This window comes from Neodiprion fabricii, chromosome 2 (genome assembly GCF_021155785.1).
Source record: "Neodiprion fabricii isolate iyNeoFabr1 chromosome 2, iyNeoFabr1.1, whole genome shotgun sequence".
Taxonomy (NCBI): Eukaryota; Metazoa; Arthropoda; class Insecta; order Hymenoptera; family Diprionidae; genus Neodiprion; species Neodiprion fabricii.
The window spans coordinates 29,001,780-29,023,253 of record NC_060240.1 but is presented as its reverse complement, the minus strand read 5'-3'; the positions used below and the strand labels follow the sequence as shown (position 1 = coordinate 29,023,253).

Below are 21,474 nucleotides of genomic sequence, written 5' to 3'. Positions count from 1 at the left end.
GGCGAAACGCGCGTGCCTGTACATAATGCGACATTAAAACCCTCTTACAGTTTGTCGTATCGGATACATCGAAGCGGGTATAAGGAACGTAGGTATACATATCTGGTTGGCACGGGTGACCGTGATCAGAATTCCTCTCCGGGAGGCCCCGCGGGGTGAGATAAGGCCCCGGAGTATGACACGTCCTCCCCTGGGCCGCAAGCTCGGAGGGTCCGGAGAAGCACGAGGAAGCAAGAGCGATACTTGCCGGTGTTATACGCGCTCGCCTGCATCGGCGCATCGATCGACCTTATTTATTCATTTGCAAATAAATAAATACTCGAACAGGCGATGTAGCGCTCGCTGCCCCGATAAGATAGGGAACTGCAAATCTGTAGTCTATACCTCCTCCTGACCGGTACTACAAACATCGGCACCGTGCGCTGATCGTCGCCGCTGCATCTACAACTTCGGACTTAAATTAAGAGCCAGAGAGAGGGAGGGAGGGAAATGGGAAAAAAGCATTCCTCGAACCTCGATAGGTACATCGCGATTCACTCGGACAATCAAATCAAGATTTCGAGCGCCTGCGAGGATACCTGCAGGACACTTGAGTTCATTTTTCTATAACAATACCCATGCGGTCAAGTCTTGAGTAGCTTCGCAGAGGATCTTGATAGCGATGGTTCGCAAAAGCTTCAATATATTCTAGGAAGCGTGTAAGCTCATCTTGGACGACATTGAAAGCTCTCATACCGTTGTCAGTTTCATTTACAATTACCTCATCGATGTTATTCTGTTTGGACTGGAACGATAGTCGATGGCCGCTGTTAAACGTTGTAAAAAATCTGCTTGCGCTCCTCAAACTGTACCATAGTCATTCAATTTAAATCGTAACTAAAATCTTAGCTTTATTTCTACACAGTTCCGAAATTTTTCAGAAACAGATGCAACCTTTTACTTGTAGAATTCAAAAACTACACCGCTCAAATTGTTAATGTACATAAAAAAAATACGAGTGCGACAATTTTTAGTAGAATACTCGATGCGTACACACGTCACACCTCGTAAAGACTTTCCGTTCACAAAGTCGATTTATTTATTTACTCCGATGTGTATATCGTATTATAAACAACATAAACACTTGCCGAATGCGCGCATGTTCAACGTCCATATTGCTTATCGATTTCCCGCATATTGTGTATTACTATTAGAAGTCGATGTACCTTCGACCGGTGTGCAGTATTTCTTATCCAAGTACTCGGTAGGCATCGGCATTTGATACTGCAATCGCTGGTCTCCGTGGTAAAATTTCTACAGTCATTCGCCATATCGCTGTACCTTGTTATACATATATCGCGCAATCTCCGATTTCTCAGAATTCTCGTCTTTTAAGTCAAACCCGAACGTTCTATTTATTCGTCAGATAATTCAGATGTTTCTCTATCTAGTAGGTAATTACAGGATTTCAAATCTGACACTTATTGAGTTAAATTATACTAGATATTTGGATATAAAATTGAGAATCGATTTGCATCTGATCGTGGCCTGTAATAATTTAGAAAATGAATGCTCGTGGTGATTCCGAAATTGGAGTTGGCACAATTGCACGTAATTCGGGTGCACATTGAAAAAATGATACATTATTAAGAACAAATCGTACCTATGTGTGGGCAGTTATTAATTTATGTTATTACTGTGAAACTTTGATATCGAATTCATACGCTTTGCCGAATCCAAAACGTTTTGTAACAGGCGCAATGAAGAAAAATGCAGTTAAGTATTACTTTGAGAAGATCGAGAAAAAATTTGTATAATGTATAGTAAATTACGCTGATCCGGAAGAAAAGTGTTTACACGCTTTTTGGCATCGAGTCATAATATGCTGCAGCAGTATCGAACTTTGTTTCTATATATTTCATAAATTTCGTTAATTAATTTCGTACTTACACGTAATCCGTGAGAAGAGGATTGAGAATTCAATAGGACTGATTAACGACCGCGTATAATGAAAATATTACGAAAGGTGAGAAATTTTTGATCCGCTATAAAAATTCAGCGGTACGTAGTTTTCACTGATATTTTACGGTTTCTCCTTGAAACGAACGTCAAGAATCGTTCTAATTCTTTGACTTTTCGATCGTGGAATCTACGCTCTCGTCTGCGCGCAATGTACCTACCCAAGGCGTATACGTTAAATAACGCGCCCTGATAAACCATTGCACCCCGATTAAAATCCACGAGACCACTCGGCAATATCTCACCGCGGGGCTGATTGTAACTAGGTATACCGCAGCACAGCCAAAGCGGGTGGCGGCGGCGTCGGGTATAGATCGCGAGTGGCGAGTCGGAACAATCGTAGGTATCCGTGCACATCTATAAGGGTCCGTAGTAATGAAAGCGGACTTCCATCTTGTAGCGGCTCCGCGCCGCGCGTCTCGCCCGGGAGTATCAGGGATAAATTTAAACCAGTGCGGAGAGTTTCTGCGTCCGTTCGTCCGTTCGTCCGTCCGTCCGTCGGCCGTCCGTTTACCTCCACGGTCGGTCGGTAATCCATACATGCATGTACAAATGGATAATATATGCCCGACTCCTCTCCTCTCCTCTCCTCGCCTCGCCTCGCCTCTCTCCGTGCATTAAACAGGGGCACATATCCTGGGGCCCGGCTGAGAGACGGAGGCGCTGCGGCCCGCGGTGCCTACTTGCAGAGGTTTACCGAACCTCGGAGAGAGAGAGAGTGCGGGGGCTAGTTGCTCGGTGGCTACCTTCACCCCGGTTTATCGTTAGCCGGCGTTGCAGCAGGTAGGCACATTATGCATGGAGGCAGATGGGGCGGGCCTAGGAGTCAGGTGAGGGCCAATGGAAGGCCGCCACGTGGCGGATGTTTCATCGCCGCGGCTCGTTTCTCCGCAACCGCGGAGCTTCCACGTACATAACATTATACCTCGGACCGCCGGCCAGCCGGCTGTTAAACTCGCCGTGTGTAATATGCTGCGCGTACTGCGTTGAGACGGGCTCTCGTCATCGCCGCGTCGGTTTCCGCACGGGCTTGGAAACGTACGCCGAAAACGCCAGTCCGAAAAATTCTCACTTAACCTGCGAACGGCCGACCTTAGCCTCAATACTCCGCTCCATGGGGTCGATATTCCCGGCTCCGTTCACCAGGCATTATTTATGGTTTTTCATAAATCATTTTTAGAGGCCTTTCGGTCCGGTGCGTGGCTGATGGCTGCATAATACAGCTGACATTCAGATTGGGCGAAGAAACTCGGGCTGTGCGAGATTTTTCGAAAAAATCGAGGTCACCGATCGGCATGGGGTCGGCGGAGCGAAACCCTTGTAAATCACCGCGCGGTGTGTCCTTTTGCAGTAGAAAATATCACCCCTGACATATTCACAGCGAGTATCTAGCTGCGGATTTTTCTCCGGATGTTACGTCTCGAGGACAGCGAAGGGGTAGGTATTCTCGGTCCTTCCGAATTCCCTGCCTCTGCACACAAAGGACGAAGATATCCAAAAAGCGACCGCCCCACCTCCCCTGCCCTCCCCCCCACATCCAAGAATAAGTGCCTTTCGAACCTGCAGGGGTACAGAGCTCCCGCCGGCCTTGCTCGGTCGTTTCACGTAATTGCATAACGCGCGGTCATAAGAACGGGAATTCCTTCTCGGAAGGACCCTGAACGCAATGCGGACGGTGAGCGAACCTGGCACCTCGAATCTTCTCCGTTTTCGACGGTGACCGTCGCCTCGGCGCAGCTGCAGGCTCGGTGTGTTGAAAATTTCTAGGCACGCTTCGCAGCCTCTAAACGAACCGTCGTGCCCGCAAACTAGACCTACCTCGACCTAACCCAACTCGTAAGAAACAGGTTATTCCCGCGCCACGCGATGCGCGCGATCGGTGCAACAATTCGTTCGTTCGGTTTTTCTCCCACCACCCCCGGTTATCCGGGAACCGTGGGTGAAACTCAAACGTGTCCTTTACAGGGGAACGACGCGCAGGATCCAATTCTCCGATCCGGTCGGTGCTTTTATCCGTAGGTGAACGGACGATTTTTTTTTTAAATTGGCCAAGGATCGTCGCGGCGGTGTACGGGGGGCGGGGGGTGGTAGACGGGGAAGGAGGCAGGCTCGAGGATGAACAAAGAACGCGGTGGAAACGGCGTGACTTTCGGCGGCGGATCGCGCGAGAAGAAAGAAACGCAACCGCGGCGGACGATGGCTTGATAATAATTCATAACTGCTTGGTGAGTGGCTGAGCCCGAGCCACGCCCCCTGTACCCCCTGATTTATGAATGGCTCCGCCCATCCTGTCATAACCGGCTTTCCGGTTACTCGCGGTGGGGATTGGACGAGCGGGGAATCGCGGCGGCGAGCGAGAGAACGAAGCGCCGCTTGAGGAGAGGCGGGATGAGAGGGGGTGGTACGATCAGGAGTGGGGACCGACGGGGGGTGGGGTGGGGGTGGCAGTGGCGTACGCATCTACGCGCCCCAGTCGACCGAGGCTCCTCAGTCGGAATTGATCCTTGCTGCGTGACTGACGCGGATACGGACGCTGCAGGCCGTCCCCCACCCACCCCCACCACCCCCCGTTGCTGTCACGTAGCGAAATTTCTTTGAGGGAGGTGCGGTGCATAATATACAATAGCTGCGGAGACAACAGTCTGCACCTGCGGCGTGATTTTGTAATTTTTTTTCTCATTTCTTTTTATTTATTTATTTTTTTTTTTTTTTTCGTTATTACGAGAGGGGAGCGATCACCCTTCGTTCGAACGGTTGTTTTGTTTTTGTTTCGATCGGAAAATTTTTGGAAATATTTGGTGAAAGGAAAAATATTTTCGCACTCGTTCGAGAGATTATGATATGTACGGTTTTTCATACTTGTTTTAATACACGAACAAGCTATGATATGATACGTATTGTGCACGGTGGACGATTTATCGCGAAGAGAGACATGTGCTTTTAATTTATACGTATTTGAGGACGTGCTTTTATACGGAGGAAGGTGCTGAGAGTAGTTGGGAATTACGGGAAAAACGTAAGAGGCTCGACGAAATGCAGCTGATGCGCTGGAGCATCACTAGACGATTGTCTGGACGAAGTGATAAGCAACGATCACGGGAAACATCCTTGTCCGCTGATCATTGCCAGCGATCCATCAGACTAATTTCTGGTATATATCACACTACACAACGATCTCTGCGTTCTTTAATCATTATCACTTCATCATTTCGTTTTCAACTTGTTCCATCATTTTAACCAGTTTCATTTCAAATTGCGATACTGGTGGTTTTGGGCTAATTGTCATATCTGTCTATTGATCATGTTGTCACGCGATTTATTTCTCGATTTGATCCGTGAGTGCTCGGCGATATCAAAGCCATCCGTATAATCGATCGAATACCATCAGAAATATATAATACACTCGGTTCCCAAAGTGTACGTGACAATAACAGCGATTTAAGCACTTAGCAAGTATAATAAACAAGCTGCGACGATCGCCGAATAATTCGTGGGTATACATAACAGTGGAATGGTGCCTGATATTATACTCTATACCAATCACTATCGGTGAATTATACAGTGTGTCGAATGCTGCAGTTAGAGATTTATTTTAGTTATTTCTAATGTCCATACTATGTATACCTGTGCGCCCCAGTCACCTGCTTCATAGATTTTTAATAGAGAACAAGTTTTTTGATACGAGGAACGAGTCCGTGACACTGTTATGCGATGTGCGAGGCATCGGAACGTTGATTGCACTCGTGGATATTTTCGAACGAGAAAGATGCATCGTACGATGATTCGTTCCGAAAAAATTACTCCGACCTACCTTAACCGAAGATCTAATCCACACTCCGCTGCTACGTCTATCTATGTTGGATATACTTGCATTGGGGAACGATGTGTGTTATATTAGGCGTTCAAACGAAACCAAGTGTTCCAATGCTAAGCCGAAATTCCGTCTATAATTAATAAGGCTGAACTTAGTGACGTCAACGTTACGAAAAGATTGAAGGAACACCACTGTAGGAACAACTTCGAAGGGGTTCAATTAGCAAAATATGAAATTGTTTCTGTTGTAAAACGATTTACCGAATTTAGAAGTACACGTTACGAACTTTGACCTCGTTCTAATCGATAGTAATTAGAGAATGTAACGAACAAGACTGCTAATTTTATCCTGTCAGTCTCAATATCAAATGATTTTCAATTTAACTATTAATAGTGTGGTACCTACGTGGGTCGCTGTGTATGAAAATTCTGACAGGATTAGATTAACACCGATAATTTTTTACTTGCGAGGTGTTTGATCCAGGTTCCCAATGCTGACGTCTCCGATTATAAATGGTTGCACTTTCTCTTCGTGAAAATTCGTTAGCAGGTTTTACTATGAATTGCGTGTAGGTACGAAATACTTAACGCTTCTAAATTAAATATTGCCAAAATTAGCTTGTGAGAATTGTGCATCGAGTTACTGTTTGAAATGCAAGGGTAGCGATATTGATGGGGAAAAAATGATTGAATAACGATAGGTTCAGGTATACATAAAACTTAAACTCGACTCTCTTATTTTATGTAAATATCTACTCTGTGTGAAATTGCATCGACTTTTCAGTAACTAATCTGGATTTTCTCTGACTTAGACTCGGGGATTAGATATTTCTGTGTTATAATTATTCAAATGTGAAGTATAATTTTCCTATTCTGCGTTATTGACGCATCACGATAGCTATGATATATTAATTTTCCGTTTTGCTACGTTGGGAAAAAAGAGACACTGCAGGGGCCTGACTCATTGATATAAACACAATAATCCGCGTCTTTGGTCAATTTATTCGGTTTCTTTTTCTACCGTTAGTTGACAAGCCTGGAAATGTGGAATATATCTATATAATTAACAGTTTGCGAAAATTATTGAATTAAGTTCTATATTGAAAAATTACGATTACTATTTCTGTGCCAATATGCGCCAACGAATTACGTTCAAAATGGAACATCGTTATGCTATGTATCGCGTTATGCATAGATAGAATGCACAGTAATAATGCTCATACGTAAGCAAAGGCATTGACGTTTCCTGACAAGTTTGTTCTCCACGCTTACTTTTGTTCACTAGTTACTACGATGAATTGATTGTCAGCATTGTAGAATCCATATTACCATTATTATTGCCGTCTCCACGGGGTCGCTGACTATCGTCCGGTAGTGAATATAGCAAGAGTTTCGAATACAGCGCAGGTTAATCATTAATATACATCATACAACAATGGATTCATTAATGCATAAAATATATACATTTGTATCAGACAATGCGTGGCAAACAAAGTACGAGAGGTGAATTCGAAAATTCATTGAATAGTAAAAGAGGTCAATTACAATATGAACTGGAATATTAAATTAACTGGCGCGGGTAACTACGTCAAACTGCCGAAGCCCCTCGATATTTCGAGCACAATTTCTCCCGGACTTGAACCACTGTCTGCGACAACCAATGACCAGTCGAGTAGGGTAATACTGGTTACTCCCTTACCGATCGACGGTAAGGCGTGGCTCAGCGGATACACTGCATGTTTTACTCGGCCGATATGTAACCGCAGTCTTACCTGGTATACGTCGATGAATATTACCAAGCGAGTTTCGTACGACAAGCGTAACTACTAACGTGCCTAACGAATCGTGTTTTGGATTTCAGGAGAGGGAAACGACTCGGGGTCCGAGGGAGAGGAGATCGGGGGTGGTCGGGTCGTGGGTGGAGGAGGGAGCGGCGGCGGCGTCGGAGACGAGGCGGTCGACCTCACGTCGACGCGGTCTCACCACGGTGACGATGAGGACAGAGACGATCAAGGAGGGAGCGAGGAGCTCCCGATGGAGGAGGACTACGATGACGGGGTCGAGGACACCGCGGAGGGGCAGGAGGATGATGAGGAGGAGGAGGAGGGGACGCGGAAGCAGATACGACACAGACAGGACGCTGAGAACAACAACAGCTTCGTCGAAGGTGCGGCACCCCCAACTACCGGGATATTCCCGCCGGCCGGTGCCAGCCACGTAACCCTCGAGGCCCTGCAGAATACGAAGGTTGCCGTAGCCCAGTTCGCGGCTACGGCCCTCGCCGGCGGGGCCGACAGCGAAGCCGCCCTCCAGGACCTCGCCCTCCTCCAGAGCACGCTCTACACGCTACAACACCAGCAGGTCTTCCAGCTACAGCTGATAAGCCAGCTGCAGCAGCAGCTCTCCATAACCCACAACCAACCGACGTCGGCGAGCTCTCACGCCCCCGGTGACGTCCCCCTTGGTAACGAGGGACTCAAGGACGAAGGCTCCCCGTCGCCCAGCATTCACCCGAAGCCCCTTTCCGCCCTGACGTCACCACCCCCCTCCCGACCCCCAAGTCATCATCAGCACACCACGTCGCCGTGCCCTTCGACGCCGGTCAGCCTGTCACAGGAACACGCGGTACCGCCGTCGAGCGTCTCGCCTCTCGGTCTGCCTCTTCCGGCGTCGACGGGAGTCGCGGTGCCCCCGACGATCGGGGGGGTCGGCGTCGCACCGACGACGACGAGCGCCAATCAGCAGACCAATAGTAGCAACAATCATATGTCATTGTCTCATCAAATGCCGTCTCTATGCTCCATTAGCTCCTCGCTGGCTTCCACAATCATCACGAACACCGACCCCCCGCCGCTCCACGAGCCGAACACCCTCGAAATGCTCCAGAAACGAGCGCAGGAGGTGCTCGACAACGCGAGCCAGGGCCTACTGGCCAACAACCTTGCCGACGAACTAGCGTTCAGGAGCGGCAAGGGCTCGCGCCTTTCGCCGTACGATTCTAAGTCGGGGGGAGGCCGCGGGGAGCCATTCTTCAAGCACCGCTGTCGGTACTGCGGCAAGGTCTTTGGCAGCGACTCCGCACTCCAGATACACATCCGATCACACACAGGTGAGCGACCCTTTAAATGCAACGTCTGCGGAAGCCGATTCACCACCAAGGGAAACCTCAAGGTTCACTTCCAGAGGCACACGGCCAAGTTTCCCCACGTTAAAATGAACCCGAACCCCATACCCGAGCACCTCGACAAGTATCATCCCCCCCTACTCCAGCAGTTGGCTGCCCCCGGTCAGAGGCAACTCACCTCACCGCCACCTCCGGCCCCCCATCATCCCCCCTTTCATCCGGCAGCGGCGCACGGATTTCTCCCGCCACAACCGCCCCTACCTCTCACCCTAACTCTACCTGGTATGCCACCCCTCTACCGAACCCCGGTGCCCGTCAACCACTGCAGGGACGAGCAGGACGTACCGGAGAACCTGAGCAAGCCAATCGGCGGTGCGACGATTTCAACCCCGTCCCCCCGTTCGCCCGTCACTCATTCGAACTCGCATCATTCCTTTCACGACCAACCGCTCCATCCGTCGTCGTCGCTGCAGAAGCACCAGCCGCAGCCGGGTCACGAGTTGAAATTGGAGACAGCAAGGTCGCCGACGACGCAGGAGTCCCCCACGGAACCTTACCGACCTGTCCGACCCGCGAGTCAGGAGGATGGAAGCGGGGAACGTGTAACGCCGAAGCGGGAGCCCGAGGAGGCTGAGGAGACTGCCGAGGAGGAAATTGACGATTACGAGGAGACGAGGCGATACCTTTGCGCATCGCCGCAGTCGACGGCGAATCCAACGTCGCAGGCTCAACCGTTCGAGGATTGCAGCATGGACAGTAAGATGAGCGGTCGCCTCGAGGGCGACGGTGATATGGAGGGGGACGAGGAGATGGAGGAGCAACCCGAGAACCTGTCGAGCAGAGGGGCAACCGGACGACTACCTCAGCAGACGGTTGGATATCCGGGGGCTTCGCCGGCTAGCAGTAGCGCCAGCAGTGGAAGTTTGCAGTTCTCCTTTGCCGGTATGCTTTTTCCCGGACCACCTTCCCATCAGCAACAGCAACAGCAACAGCAGCAGCAGCAACCCCATCACCAGTTCTCGGTCGGACCCGCAACCCCTACCGGTCCCTCGGGAGAGATGATGGTCGATCCTGCGAGGGACCCGGCCATCTACTCAAACCTCCTACCGCGGCCGGGCAGCAACGACAATTCCTGGGAAAGCCTGATCGAGATCACGAAGACCTCGGAAACCTCGAAGCTTCAGCAGCTGGTCGACAACATCGAGCACAAGCTGACCGACCCTAACCAGTGCGTCATTTGCCACCGGGTGTTATCCTGTAAAAGCGCGCTCCAGATGCACTACAGGACTCACACGGGGGAGAGACCGTTCAAATGTAAGATATGCGGCCGCGCCTTCACGACAAAGGGAAATCTCAAAACTCACATGGGTGTGCACAGGGCTAAACCACCGCTCAGGGTGCTCCACCAGTGTCCCGTATGTCATAAAAAGTTCACCAACGCCCTCGTCCTTCAACAACATATCCGACTTCACACCGGCGAACCAACCGACCTTAGTCCCGAGCAGATCCAGGCCGCGGAGGTTAACGAGTTTCCATCCGCCTACCCTCACCATCCCCTCGCCTCCTTCCTCCCCCAGGGTTTTCCCTCACTTCATTCCACAGCGGGGGCCGGCTTCGCTCTGGGGTTTCCGCCCTCGAGGCAGCACCACCTCGCGGACCGGCACGAGAACCACGTGGAAGGTAAGGATGCTCGGCACCACCTCCACCATCACCACCTCCACCAGCACCATCAGCTGCAGCAGCAACAGCAGCAAGATAGATATCTGGACGAACAGGGCGATGAGATGGACGATCAAGAGGACGAGGACGAGGGCAGAGAGGACGACGACCGTTGCGAGGAGGCGCGGGAAAGGCAAAGCGCCGACGGGGACGAGGCGGACGATATCCAAGAGGAGATTGACCGACAGAGGCAGGCCTCGGTTCCTCTCTTCTCGACGTCGCTCGCCGCGCTTGAGAATCAGGTGCGCACCATAACGACAACCTGCGCGAACAGTATGCCCGGCAACGCGAGAATAGCCTCACCTCCTCAGCACCCGTTCAACGGGAGCGAGAAGACGAGCAGTCCTCCGTGCGGGGGTAGCGTTGGCGGGGGTGGAGGCGGCGCGCCCCTGGACTTGACCCCCAGGGCCTCCTCGACCCCCGCAGACACCTCGACGTCGACACCAGACGCGACGCCTCCGCCCCCCGCTCAGGTCAGCTCGCATCAAACCCCAGCGCCGCACCCCTTCGGGATGTTCGCCGGCCTGCTCCAGGCCGTCTCCTCACCCCCGTCAACCAGCTCGATGGGCAGCGTCGGGGGTGTGAACAGCATCGCGACGATGAGCTCGAGCAACCCGGGGAACGGTGCAAGCGGGCCGCTGGCCTCGCTAACGTCGTCCGCAGTCCTCGCTGCCACCTCCACCTACAACCCGCTCGGCCTAGCTGTCGGGGGGCCAGCAGGTAGGCGCTGCTAGCAGCAGGGCGAGCCAGGGTTCCCGCTACACCCTCCGCATCCCAAAACATAGCTGCAACCCCATCCGTACTTATCCTTCGACCCCCGACCGCCGAATCGGCACTCAATTCCACCACCCTGAAAGTCGTCAACGAGCCAGCAATTGCCAACTGGAATCGTCCTGCACCCTCGACGCCCCAGGGCGACCGGGTATGAATCCAACCTCAGAGAAAAAAAAACAAAAAAAAATCTAAACATCCTTGAAAAAAAAAAACACCCTCCAATGTTATCCTAACGTGGTGTAGCCGGGCCCAGCACTCCCCTCTATCTCTAACTTGTAACTCTATAATTTTGTACATGTACTACTACATCACTGTCTCTCTCTCTCTCTCTCTGTCTTTTTTGTCTCATCTGCCTCTTTCTGTCCTATCTGTTTGTCTGTAGAGCTATATCACCCTCTGTCTATCTTTTGACTACTTGCATTATTATATGTACGTCATGGTATATTATACGTTACACCCCGCGCATAGTTTAATTTGCACGATTATCTCTTGGATATCCTGATTTCCAATCTTCCCGCATTCACCCACCACCTCAGATTCAATCACCACCAGAAAACTGCCGCATTCTGCAATACCATTTTTCCACACTGCCGAATTTTATCTTGAACTTGCGATTATTATTACTATTACGATCATTGTCATTGTCATTATTATTACTACTATTATCATCGTTGTAATATACGTCTTGATATTACATATTATAGGATTATAGACATGCCTGTTTTTGTATCATATATCTGATAAGTATATAGGTTTGTTTTGTATTATTATCATTATCGTCATTATCGATTATCATTATTCTTATTATTATTATTACTAATGCCATTACGAGTATGGTTACGATTACTATGATTATTATTATTATCATTACAAATTATATTATAATTGTGATTATTATAATTACTATGATTATATTTTCATAACTTCTATGCGAGAAAGTTTGTTAGATACAACGACTCAACGATGATTCTTTCTTTTTCAAGTATATCATTACTACATGTACAGCTCTGAATAAACAGCTTTGTACAGTACAAAACCTGCCTCCACGCTTGATCCCGATCCCTTAGATTACTCTTAAATGCATCGTAGTCGTAGGGTATATCAGTAATATATTCATTTTTTTTTTCTCTTACTTTTTCCATTATTATTTCCATGGTAGAAATCGTACGTGTGCATATTGTTGATAAAGCTTTGATTTAAGAAATTATCATAACGAGTTGTTCGATAGTCAAGTCGATTCGAATCAATTTTTGAAATTTGAACAATTGAAATTTGGTGGAGTCTAGTAGCTTGGGCCTCTGTAATCCCGCGATTCAACGTAAAGCTGATGAAAAATATATATCGAATGAGGGCAAGGCGAGTCGAACATTTATTAAATCGAATCGAATCGCGATGTTAGAAAAAGAAAAAGAGTAACGTAAGGTGAAGGGCTGCCGAGTAGGGAGGAGGAATCGTGCTCACTGTGTGACTTAGCTTTCGCCTGATTTGTTCCAGTCCGTGGTAATACGACCTGCAATATCTGCTACAAGACTTTCGCGTGTAACTCAGCCCTGGAAATACACTATCGAAGCCACACCAAGGAACGACCCTTCAAATGCACAGTCTGCGATCGGGGATTCTCAACTAAGGTGAGGACGCGGGGTCATCGCACTATGGTGCCGATAAACTTAGAATTAACCCCGTCAACTCACCCCTAATGCCCTCTCCTGAACCCCATTGTCAACCCAGTCGAGTTCATGGTACGTAGCCAAAGGGTGAGGATACCAGTGAAGATTATTTCATTCGTTTGAAAACGATCTCGCACTTTGGCTGTACCATGTTTACCGATAGAAGCCGTACTTTTGAAGTAGTTCGGTAGAATAAATGTGTATTGTAAATCAGCTCGTTGTGTTGGCTGACAATGTGATAAAATTTCAGAACAACGGTTCGTGGGACCAGGACGTCTGCTCCTGCGCGAACCAAAGGAACCCTTTTCTGACAAACATCACTACGACCACAACCACGATCACGACCACTACCACTACCACAACCAACACCACCCTCCAAACTAGCCCCCAATACAACCTTCAACCACCATCATTACCACCACCACCACCACCACCACGGTCACCCACCAGCAACCACGAGAGGCCCAAACGTAGGCGGCGGCGGCCTGAGGAACGGAAGAGCCGGGGGCGGTCTGGGTCCGGAGGGGGGCGGCATCTGACATATGCTCCCGTTCGCCTGCCCCCGCTACTGCCCCCCGCCCTCGGGCTTCTCACCTCGGACCACGTCTTCCTGGTAAGGGCCTCCCGCTGAATAATCTCTCATACCTCCTTACTGTATTGCATACTCTTTTGCCTTTCGAATATTGAAAAACTCAACGTGTTATTGCAGCGACAGAGAAGTAATAGGGTTCTAGACCCGGTTTTGAAAGAGTCGTACCGAAAACCTGCTCAATATATGCATGTCGTATAGCCGTGTTGTCGAAAAAATTCAGGTACTACCTTATTATTACTTGGGAAACCGGGCTGACGTCTAAGGATTATAAAAACAGTTGAAACATTTTCACTTACACACTTCTTTTTTTTATGAAAACATACAATGCAGCAGTGAGTTGTAATGACACAATTACAACGCCTAATAAACATTATAATGTATTCGAAAATCATGACTATTGAAGCCTTTCATTCGTATTCTGATGTTCCATTTCAATTGGAAATTCGTTGTTGCCAATTCGAAAATTCATTGAATGAGAAAGACAGCTGTAATAATGCTGCAATTTTTTATCGTAAGATATAACGTGATCTCTAGCTGTGGTACCTTTTTGCAATATGAGCAATCAAGAGTTTGACCGCTTGTTCCGCTCTAGTGTCCAATTAACTAAGGTCGTTTCCAAGATCGAAGATGTTTCGTCATCAACTCAAAAATGCCAAAACGGTAACTTATTGGATCAATCTCTGCAATAACACGTTCAACTTATATAAAATCCCCCTTATGGCACAAGCTACTCTGTACTTCGAGGTGCGTAGAAATCCCGTGGTCGTACATCAATCCTATGTATCCCAACAATGGGATAGTAGGAACAGAAATTATTAAATATAAAATCGTGCGAACACAACTGTGATGAGCTCGAACGTGAACCAAACCTGTGATTGAACAAATCCATCGATCTATCTCGAAATATAAAATTCCCCAAAACCGTAATCTGATTTTCAGTACATGTCTTACAGTTCCCGGAGCAACCTGACAATTTTGTAACGTTTTTATCTGCAGGGAAACATGAAGCAGCACATGCTGACTCATAAGATACGCGACATGCCGCCTCATCTGTTCAGCGACTCGAAATCGGCCGGTCAGCAGCAGCAGCAACAGCAACAGCAGATCGTACAGGAGCAGGAGACGTCCAGGAGTCCGATGTGTTCCGACGACTCCAGCTTGCCGCCGCCACCTCCACCCCCACCACCTCCACCTCCGCCGATGCCGCCACTCGCCATGGAGTCAGCTGTCCCCGTGAAGAGATCACCGCCAGAAGGTGATTTACCTGCGCCAAAAAGACCGCCCAGTAAGTGGAAAAAACACCCTTCTTCACTTCGAGTTCGCGTTGCGGACGTGACGCGTTCAAAGATGTTACATTGTTTTTGTTTTGTTGGAAAGAAATATAGAGGAAAGGAAAGATGATCGTTATTACCAATTTGTTGAAGCAAGGCTTTAACTAATACACATTTTCATTTCTGCGTACATTTGATTTCAAGTACGATTTATACCGCTTATACTCACTCATTAAAAATCTTTCTTCTTTACCCATTTTCCCGCGTCTAACATCACTGACATACTGACATACAGCCTGGTGCCTGGCTATACATGTATCATGCGTACATATTATACATATAATTTTTGTATACCCAAAGTCCACTTGAGAATGGTATGTTTTAACGAATTTTCCGAAACGATGCCGAGCGACTGCCACGGCAAATTCCACTACCTTCAGAAAGCTTGGAAGCTGCAGGGTGAGTTTAGCGTCAGTGTGTGTGTTCGCAGGCATGTCCAGCAAGCATTTGTGCCAAGTTTGCAATAAGAACTTCTCATCGTCATCGGCCCTCCAGATCCACATGAGAACACACACCGGTGACAAACCGTTCCGATGCACCGTCTGTCAGAAGGCCTTCACCACCAAGGGAAACCTCAAGGTAGTTTTACCGCTTATACCGCAAACTTTGTTCTATCTAGCTTCGATATTTCTTATAACTTTTCTCCCTCTACTTCTCGCTTTCGAATCTTTTAGCCATATAACACAACGTCTGCTTACATCTTACCAATTGCCGTTGAGTAGAGACTTTACACCCAGACCAATATCCCTTGAAGATCCAAACATGGTTACCCTTGTTGCAGGTTCACATGGGGACCCATATGTGGACGAATGGTGCCTCCCGTCGAGGACGTCGCATGTCGTTGGACCTGCCGCCGCTGCCAATCACTCCGAAAGACTCGGAGTTTCTCCAGCGGAGGCCAGACCTTTTTTACCCATACCTACCCGCACCATTCCTTAACGGTGTTCAGCAAAAGGTTGGTAATCGATTAGACCTTATCAGAATTTAGAAAAAATTTGCGTAAAAGCCTGTCAATACTGAAAGCTGCTTTTACATAACATTAGGGATGTGTTTTAACTTAAGTGAGAAATTATTGAGAATAACGTTAACCATTTCACTCGATGAAATATTTTGTCGTGTTCACGAAACATCAAATTTAGTTTCCTTCCTTCCTGTGGCTTCAGGCTAGCCATGAGCCAGCCCTCAAACCTCCCGTTCTCACACTGCAGGTTCCAAGTTAAGAGAAAAGCAAAATAATCACATCAAATTCGAATTTTTAACTACAAATTCAGGTTGAGGATTAACGATTCAAACGCTCACAGGTACTATAATCCATGAAAATCGAACAATTGTTTTTATTTTGAACTACTGTAATGGATCCACCATTACAAATTTTGTAAGTTTCACCATGGATACGTTGTCGGCGGTCCGAAAAACCTCCGACTACGAATTTCTACCAAAATTCCAATATTTTTAGATTTTTTTCCACAATATTGGATTCACCAGATTTAAATTTTGCAAATCTGACTTTAGATCCGTGATTAGCAACCCGTAAAACCTGGCGATACCAATTTTCATCCAAATCCATTCATCCATTCTCAAAACCTCATCATTTATATTTTGTTTTTTGAAAATTTGTTATGAAAATATTTAAAAAAGTACAGAACCGATCGAAGCCAAAGTCTACTCAGTTCTAAGTTCAGAAAAGCCCCGTCGCTTGAGACCAAAATAATCGAAATCCGGTAATCCGTTTTCGAGATATCGTCGGGCCAAAAAAATGGATCACACACACATTGAAAACTTAGCTATTCGTTTTCGGGATGAGGACAATGACTTCATTTTTTCTCTAGACTCAGAGAAACGGGCAGTAAAAAATGTCAATGAAGCTCGAACCACATACGTTTCTACAAATCTAATCTCACTTAATGCCTACACTAACTTACAACGAAATCGTACCTCCGAAACCAGAAGCTCTCACTTTACTGAGCAACGTTCCTAAACCATACGATTTCCGGTTTTAGCTGAACGAAATATCCGTGATCCAGAACAGCAACGGTCTGCCGCCGCATCATGGAGGCGCGAGCAAATACGCGGGACTTTTCGGTTCCGTTTACGGGGCGGGATTCCCGTTGGAGAAACAGCCGATGGCACCGACCAACGGGCCCCTGGGGGAGGGTAAATCGTCGTTGCCGACGGGTTCGATGCTGTTTCGAACCCCGTCGCCGTCGCATTCGCCGGGAACGCCGTCATCGAACACGGGCAACCAGAACTCGGCGAGCGTTCCTGCTTGGGGCAGCAGCGTCGTTGGGGGCGGCGGCGGCGGCGGCGGCGGCAGCGAGACGCTTCAGCGCCACTTTGAGAGGGAAGCGCCCTCGAGGTCCGACGACGATTCGACGCCTTCGGCACCGCGGCTCCCACCTCCGCCTCCACCGAGGGGCGAAGGTCTGGCAGCGTGAGCCCTTTCGAACCCGGAGAGCTCGACCCGCGACTGAGAATGAGTGTATTATCCAATTCCGGATGGAATCCGGAACTGGCGAACGAACTCTGCATGCATAACGTCTCGTTGCTCAGAAGTATTTCGCAGAGACTCGCAGCCTCGAGAACCAGGGTTCGAAGTCCCCTGGACTTGAAGCATTCGCGGCTCCCTTATTTTTGGTTTAGTCGGTTTTTGTTTGTTTGTTTTTTTTCTTTTTCTTCCACGCGAATGCTGAGCATACGAACGGCTCGAGTTGACGTTGTAACGATGAAGACACCATGTTCCTATTATCAGACTAGTCTTAAAGTGTAAATTATCGCCCACGAATCATATGCTAGGTCTAGCTTGGCTTAGGACCCTTGAATATTTTCAAAGTTCAGGACCTGTTTAAAAGAAGTGTGTCGTTTTTTTTTTTTTTTTCGTTTTTTCAAATGTTTCCTTGCAATATGCACATGGTCTTTATGTCACGATCTCCATTACCCTCGATGCGAAAGTGTCCCGCATTCGTCGACTTAACGAAGCGTCGTAGTACATTGCGCAGCTCTCTTTAAGAAGTACGACTCGAAAGTCAATGTTCCTCGGTTTACGGCTTTGACGGGATTTAAATTGAACGATTCTCTCCGTCAAGTTATATTTTAATAAAAATCGACATATCCCTCTTGTAACAGCTTATAAAAACTGCATATACCTGCAACGTCGTGAAACCGCAGAGTTGGTGACATGAAGGCCCTGTATGACAGAGACGTTTTATGTGTAAATATAACATTATATACATGTAGCATATAACATAGCGATGCATAACTTATAAAAATAAGGTGTAATCGTATCGTAAACGAGGGTCGGTACCTTGGCGCGGTGCCTAGACTGAGCTACGCCCGGCGAGGACGAGCCGTAAGACAAGTGGCGCCGCGTACGAGGGACCCTCTTTAAGACCGTCCACGAGAGTGATGGTCCCACCTAGGGTAAGTGCAGACATGTCTACGAGACGTATGATTTAATATATAAATACCATGACGAGAGTGTAACTAAACGGAAAAAAAATCACACGGGCCCACACAAACACACGCACGCACACGCAGACAAATGACACACACGCGCGCGTTGTATATTATTACGACACTGTATAATTATCATATTTTTATTATTATTATTATTATTATTATTATTGTTGTTGTTATAGGACGAGTAAATTATCAGTTTACCATAATCACGCGCATTCTGTAATCGGCGCAGTGTTTTACCTATTGGGTTATATTATTACTTGTGTGCGTGTGTATGTGCGTTTGGAAGAGAGCGTGCAGAGATAGAGAGAGTGTGTGTGAGAGAGAGAGAGAGAGAGTGTAAAACGTATCGTGAATCTATAACTGTGAGAAAAATTTAATGATTGAGAATGGATGGCAACGATCTGCGATCATATTATACAACATAGTAGTATAAGATGATGGATATTATTATATCGCGATATGTAAAGGGCAGGGGAATTGCATGAGACATCGGAAAGCGCTGATAATAAGGTTGAGGCGGGCTCGGCGGCACCCCTCGCTGTGATATATATGAGAGGAGCAGCCTGCAATCATTTAAACCAATGTACTTGTAAATTCTGTATTATAGCATTACCATTACCATTATCATTATTATTATTATTATTATTATCATTATTGTTGTTGTTGTTGTTATTGTTGTTTTTGTTGTTGTTGTTGTTATTATTTTTATTACCGTTATTATTATTAATTTGAGTGATCGATTGGTTGGAGAGTTCAATTCAGTGTAGAATCTGAAGTACTTCTTTTAATTTAAATATAATAACTCACACAAAGGAAAGAAGTATTACTTTTTGTGTAAACTTGAGACAAAAGAAAAGAACTTGGAACGTGACAATTAGTTCCACTTTTACTTTGAAGACGATTAAGAAAACACGCAATTGATTAGCCCGAATTTAAACCGTATAAAGTATGATCGCATCACATTTCATTAATTAATATCCTATTCTGCGTTGTAATAGGCAAGACAAAACTTAAACGGTGGCGTTAACTTACATGTATTATACCATAACCGTGGCGCTATTGCGCAAAAGAATTGGAGTATTATGACAATATTTCTATTAATTATTTATTTTATTCGTCCGGTATAATCACGATATCTAATTATTAGGATGGTTCATTTTTTAGCTTTTTTTTTAAGGTGCCAGTGGAAACATTTATGGCATATACTGCAAAAAAAAAAAAAAAAGGTTGTAAAACCTAGTGGAGCGGAGGTAGGAAAATATTTAGAGGTCGCTATCAATTATTGTAATATTTTTTATTTATTTTCATGTACTCACCTTACGGACTTGTTATATATATATTAGTTTATTTTTTTCGTTTCCTGATTCAATTAATCATTGTTCATAAAAATCAGAAATAAAAACTAAATAGGGACATTAAGGTGATGCGATACTTCGGTAACAAAAACGTTTATACAAATTTCTCCGAGACGTTCAATCTTTCGGATCAAAGATGAAAAAAGCCAACTGCCGAATTGTTAGACGCAGTTTGATGTTGATTGGTAAACGATTAATTGGACCACGATGCAAAAAAAAAAAACTAATATATACATATATAAGTCCGTAAGGTGTACACATAAAAATAAACAAAAAATATTACAATGATCGGTAGCGATCGCTAAATATTTTCCTACTTCCTCGAGGTTTTACGACAATTTTTTTTTTTTCAGTATTTGTCACAAATTTCTCAAGTGGCACCTTAAAAAAAAAGTTAAAAAATAAACCACCTTCATTATCCGTCAATTTTCACAACGTTCGCGTCTGTGCGTATATATAGGTACATGATAATATGATGCGTAGAAATATAATTTCTATGATTACATAATTGTTACGTTGAATTTTTTTGTTATTATAAAATATGTTATGTAGCGTATAGAAATTTTTATTAGACTCTATTAAATTGTTATTAATATTTTTTTCCTAATTTTTTTTTTCTACTCATTTTACTTCTGCAACATGGTCGGTAAAAAACAAATTGATTCTGGTTTCAGGGTAGTAGTTTTTTTTCTTAATTTATCTGATTTTTCCAAATTGATCTCCATTTCTTACGACTCCTACAATGTAATTTACATGCCATGTGTCAATAGGCATTCTCTGAATTCATCATAATCTACGTTACAAACTATTAACATTCTTTATTTTCTTGTGTGATTTTTCACGGCCACGACACAAATTTCAGCTGTACTATTTTCTCTTCGTATTTATTATTTTTATCTTAGTATCGTTTCGGAGTGTTTTTTTTAACTATAATGCACATTGTTAGAAGATTCATTCGTTCGTTGTTCTTTCGGAAACTAGCAACGCGAAGTGCGTATAATATTTATATTATTTAAAATTTTTGAACCGAATAATTCAACCGTCTGAAAACAAACAATAAAAAAGCTAAGGAGACGGTCGAAAACAATCTCTTATAAAATAACTCCATGTGTCATGAAGTATATAAGAAATTTTTACTCCACTATTACGACGTAATAATAATAATAATGATACTATAGTTTATAATTTTTTTTTTCAAATCACTATATACAATTGATAATCAAATCAAGGGGATATTCAGAACATACTATTGCTCGTGGAATACACTGCTACAGTATTTTCTATTCTTCTCTCTCCATACCTGTGAAGAAAAAGTTTTTATGAAAGCAATTCAGTTCAATACAACCGGCGCAAAAGTGACAAAATTCATTACAGATTTTAGGAAATCGGTGCTGGCACCGATAATCGCGACGTAATTCGACGTTCAAGTCCGGGTGTAAAGTGGATCGGATAATAAAATACGATAATTTATCTAGTGAGAAAATTCTTAATATTTAATTAAATAACGTATTCCACGAGCAATAATATACATATATATATATAATATATATATAATATATATATATATATATATATATATATATAATAACATTTATCTCTGCGAGCAGCTGGCGTGACAGAAAATCAATTTTTGCCTCAACTT

The 21,474-nt window shown here is 45.7% G+C and overlaps 1 protein-coding gene across 4 annotated transcripts in view; it reads left to right on the top strand.

Annotated features, from left to right (window-relative positions):
• LOC124175531 (homeotic protein spalt-major) overlaps positions 1 to 19,136 on the top strand; it is a 60,803-nt gene extending 41,667 nt beyond the window's left edge. Inside the window, exons 1-8 of one of the 4 annotated variants that reach the window (XM_046555885.1) lie at positions 4,721 to 5,149; positions 7,673 to 11,374; positions 12,923 to 13,056; positions 13,346 to 13,708; positions 14,684 to 14,972; positions 15,434 to 15,597; positions 15,800 to 15,973; positions 17,019 to 19,136. In XM_046555885.1, coding sequence (XP_046411841.1) covers positions 5,032 to 5,149; positions 7,673 to 11,374; positions 12,923 to 13,056; positions 13,346 to 13,708; positions 14,684 to 14,972; positions 15,434 to 15,597; positions 15,800 to 15,973; positions 17,019 to 17,453 — 5,379 coding nt within the window. In that variant the 5' untranslated portion in view covers positions 4,721 to 5,031 and the 3' untranslated portion in view covers positions 17,454 to 19,136. Of the gene's footprint in view, positions 1 to 4,720; positions 5,150 to 7,672; positions 11,375 to 12,922; positions 13,057 to 13,345; positions 13,709 to 14,683; positions 14,973 to 15,433; positions 15,598 to 15,799; positions 15,974 to 17,018 lie in introns of those variants that run through there. The other 3 variants (XM_046555887.1, XM_046555886.1, XM_046555884.1) reach the window with 3 other exon arrangements.
• The last annotated feature ends 2,338 nt before the right edge of the window (positions 19,137 to 21,474 follow it).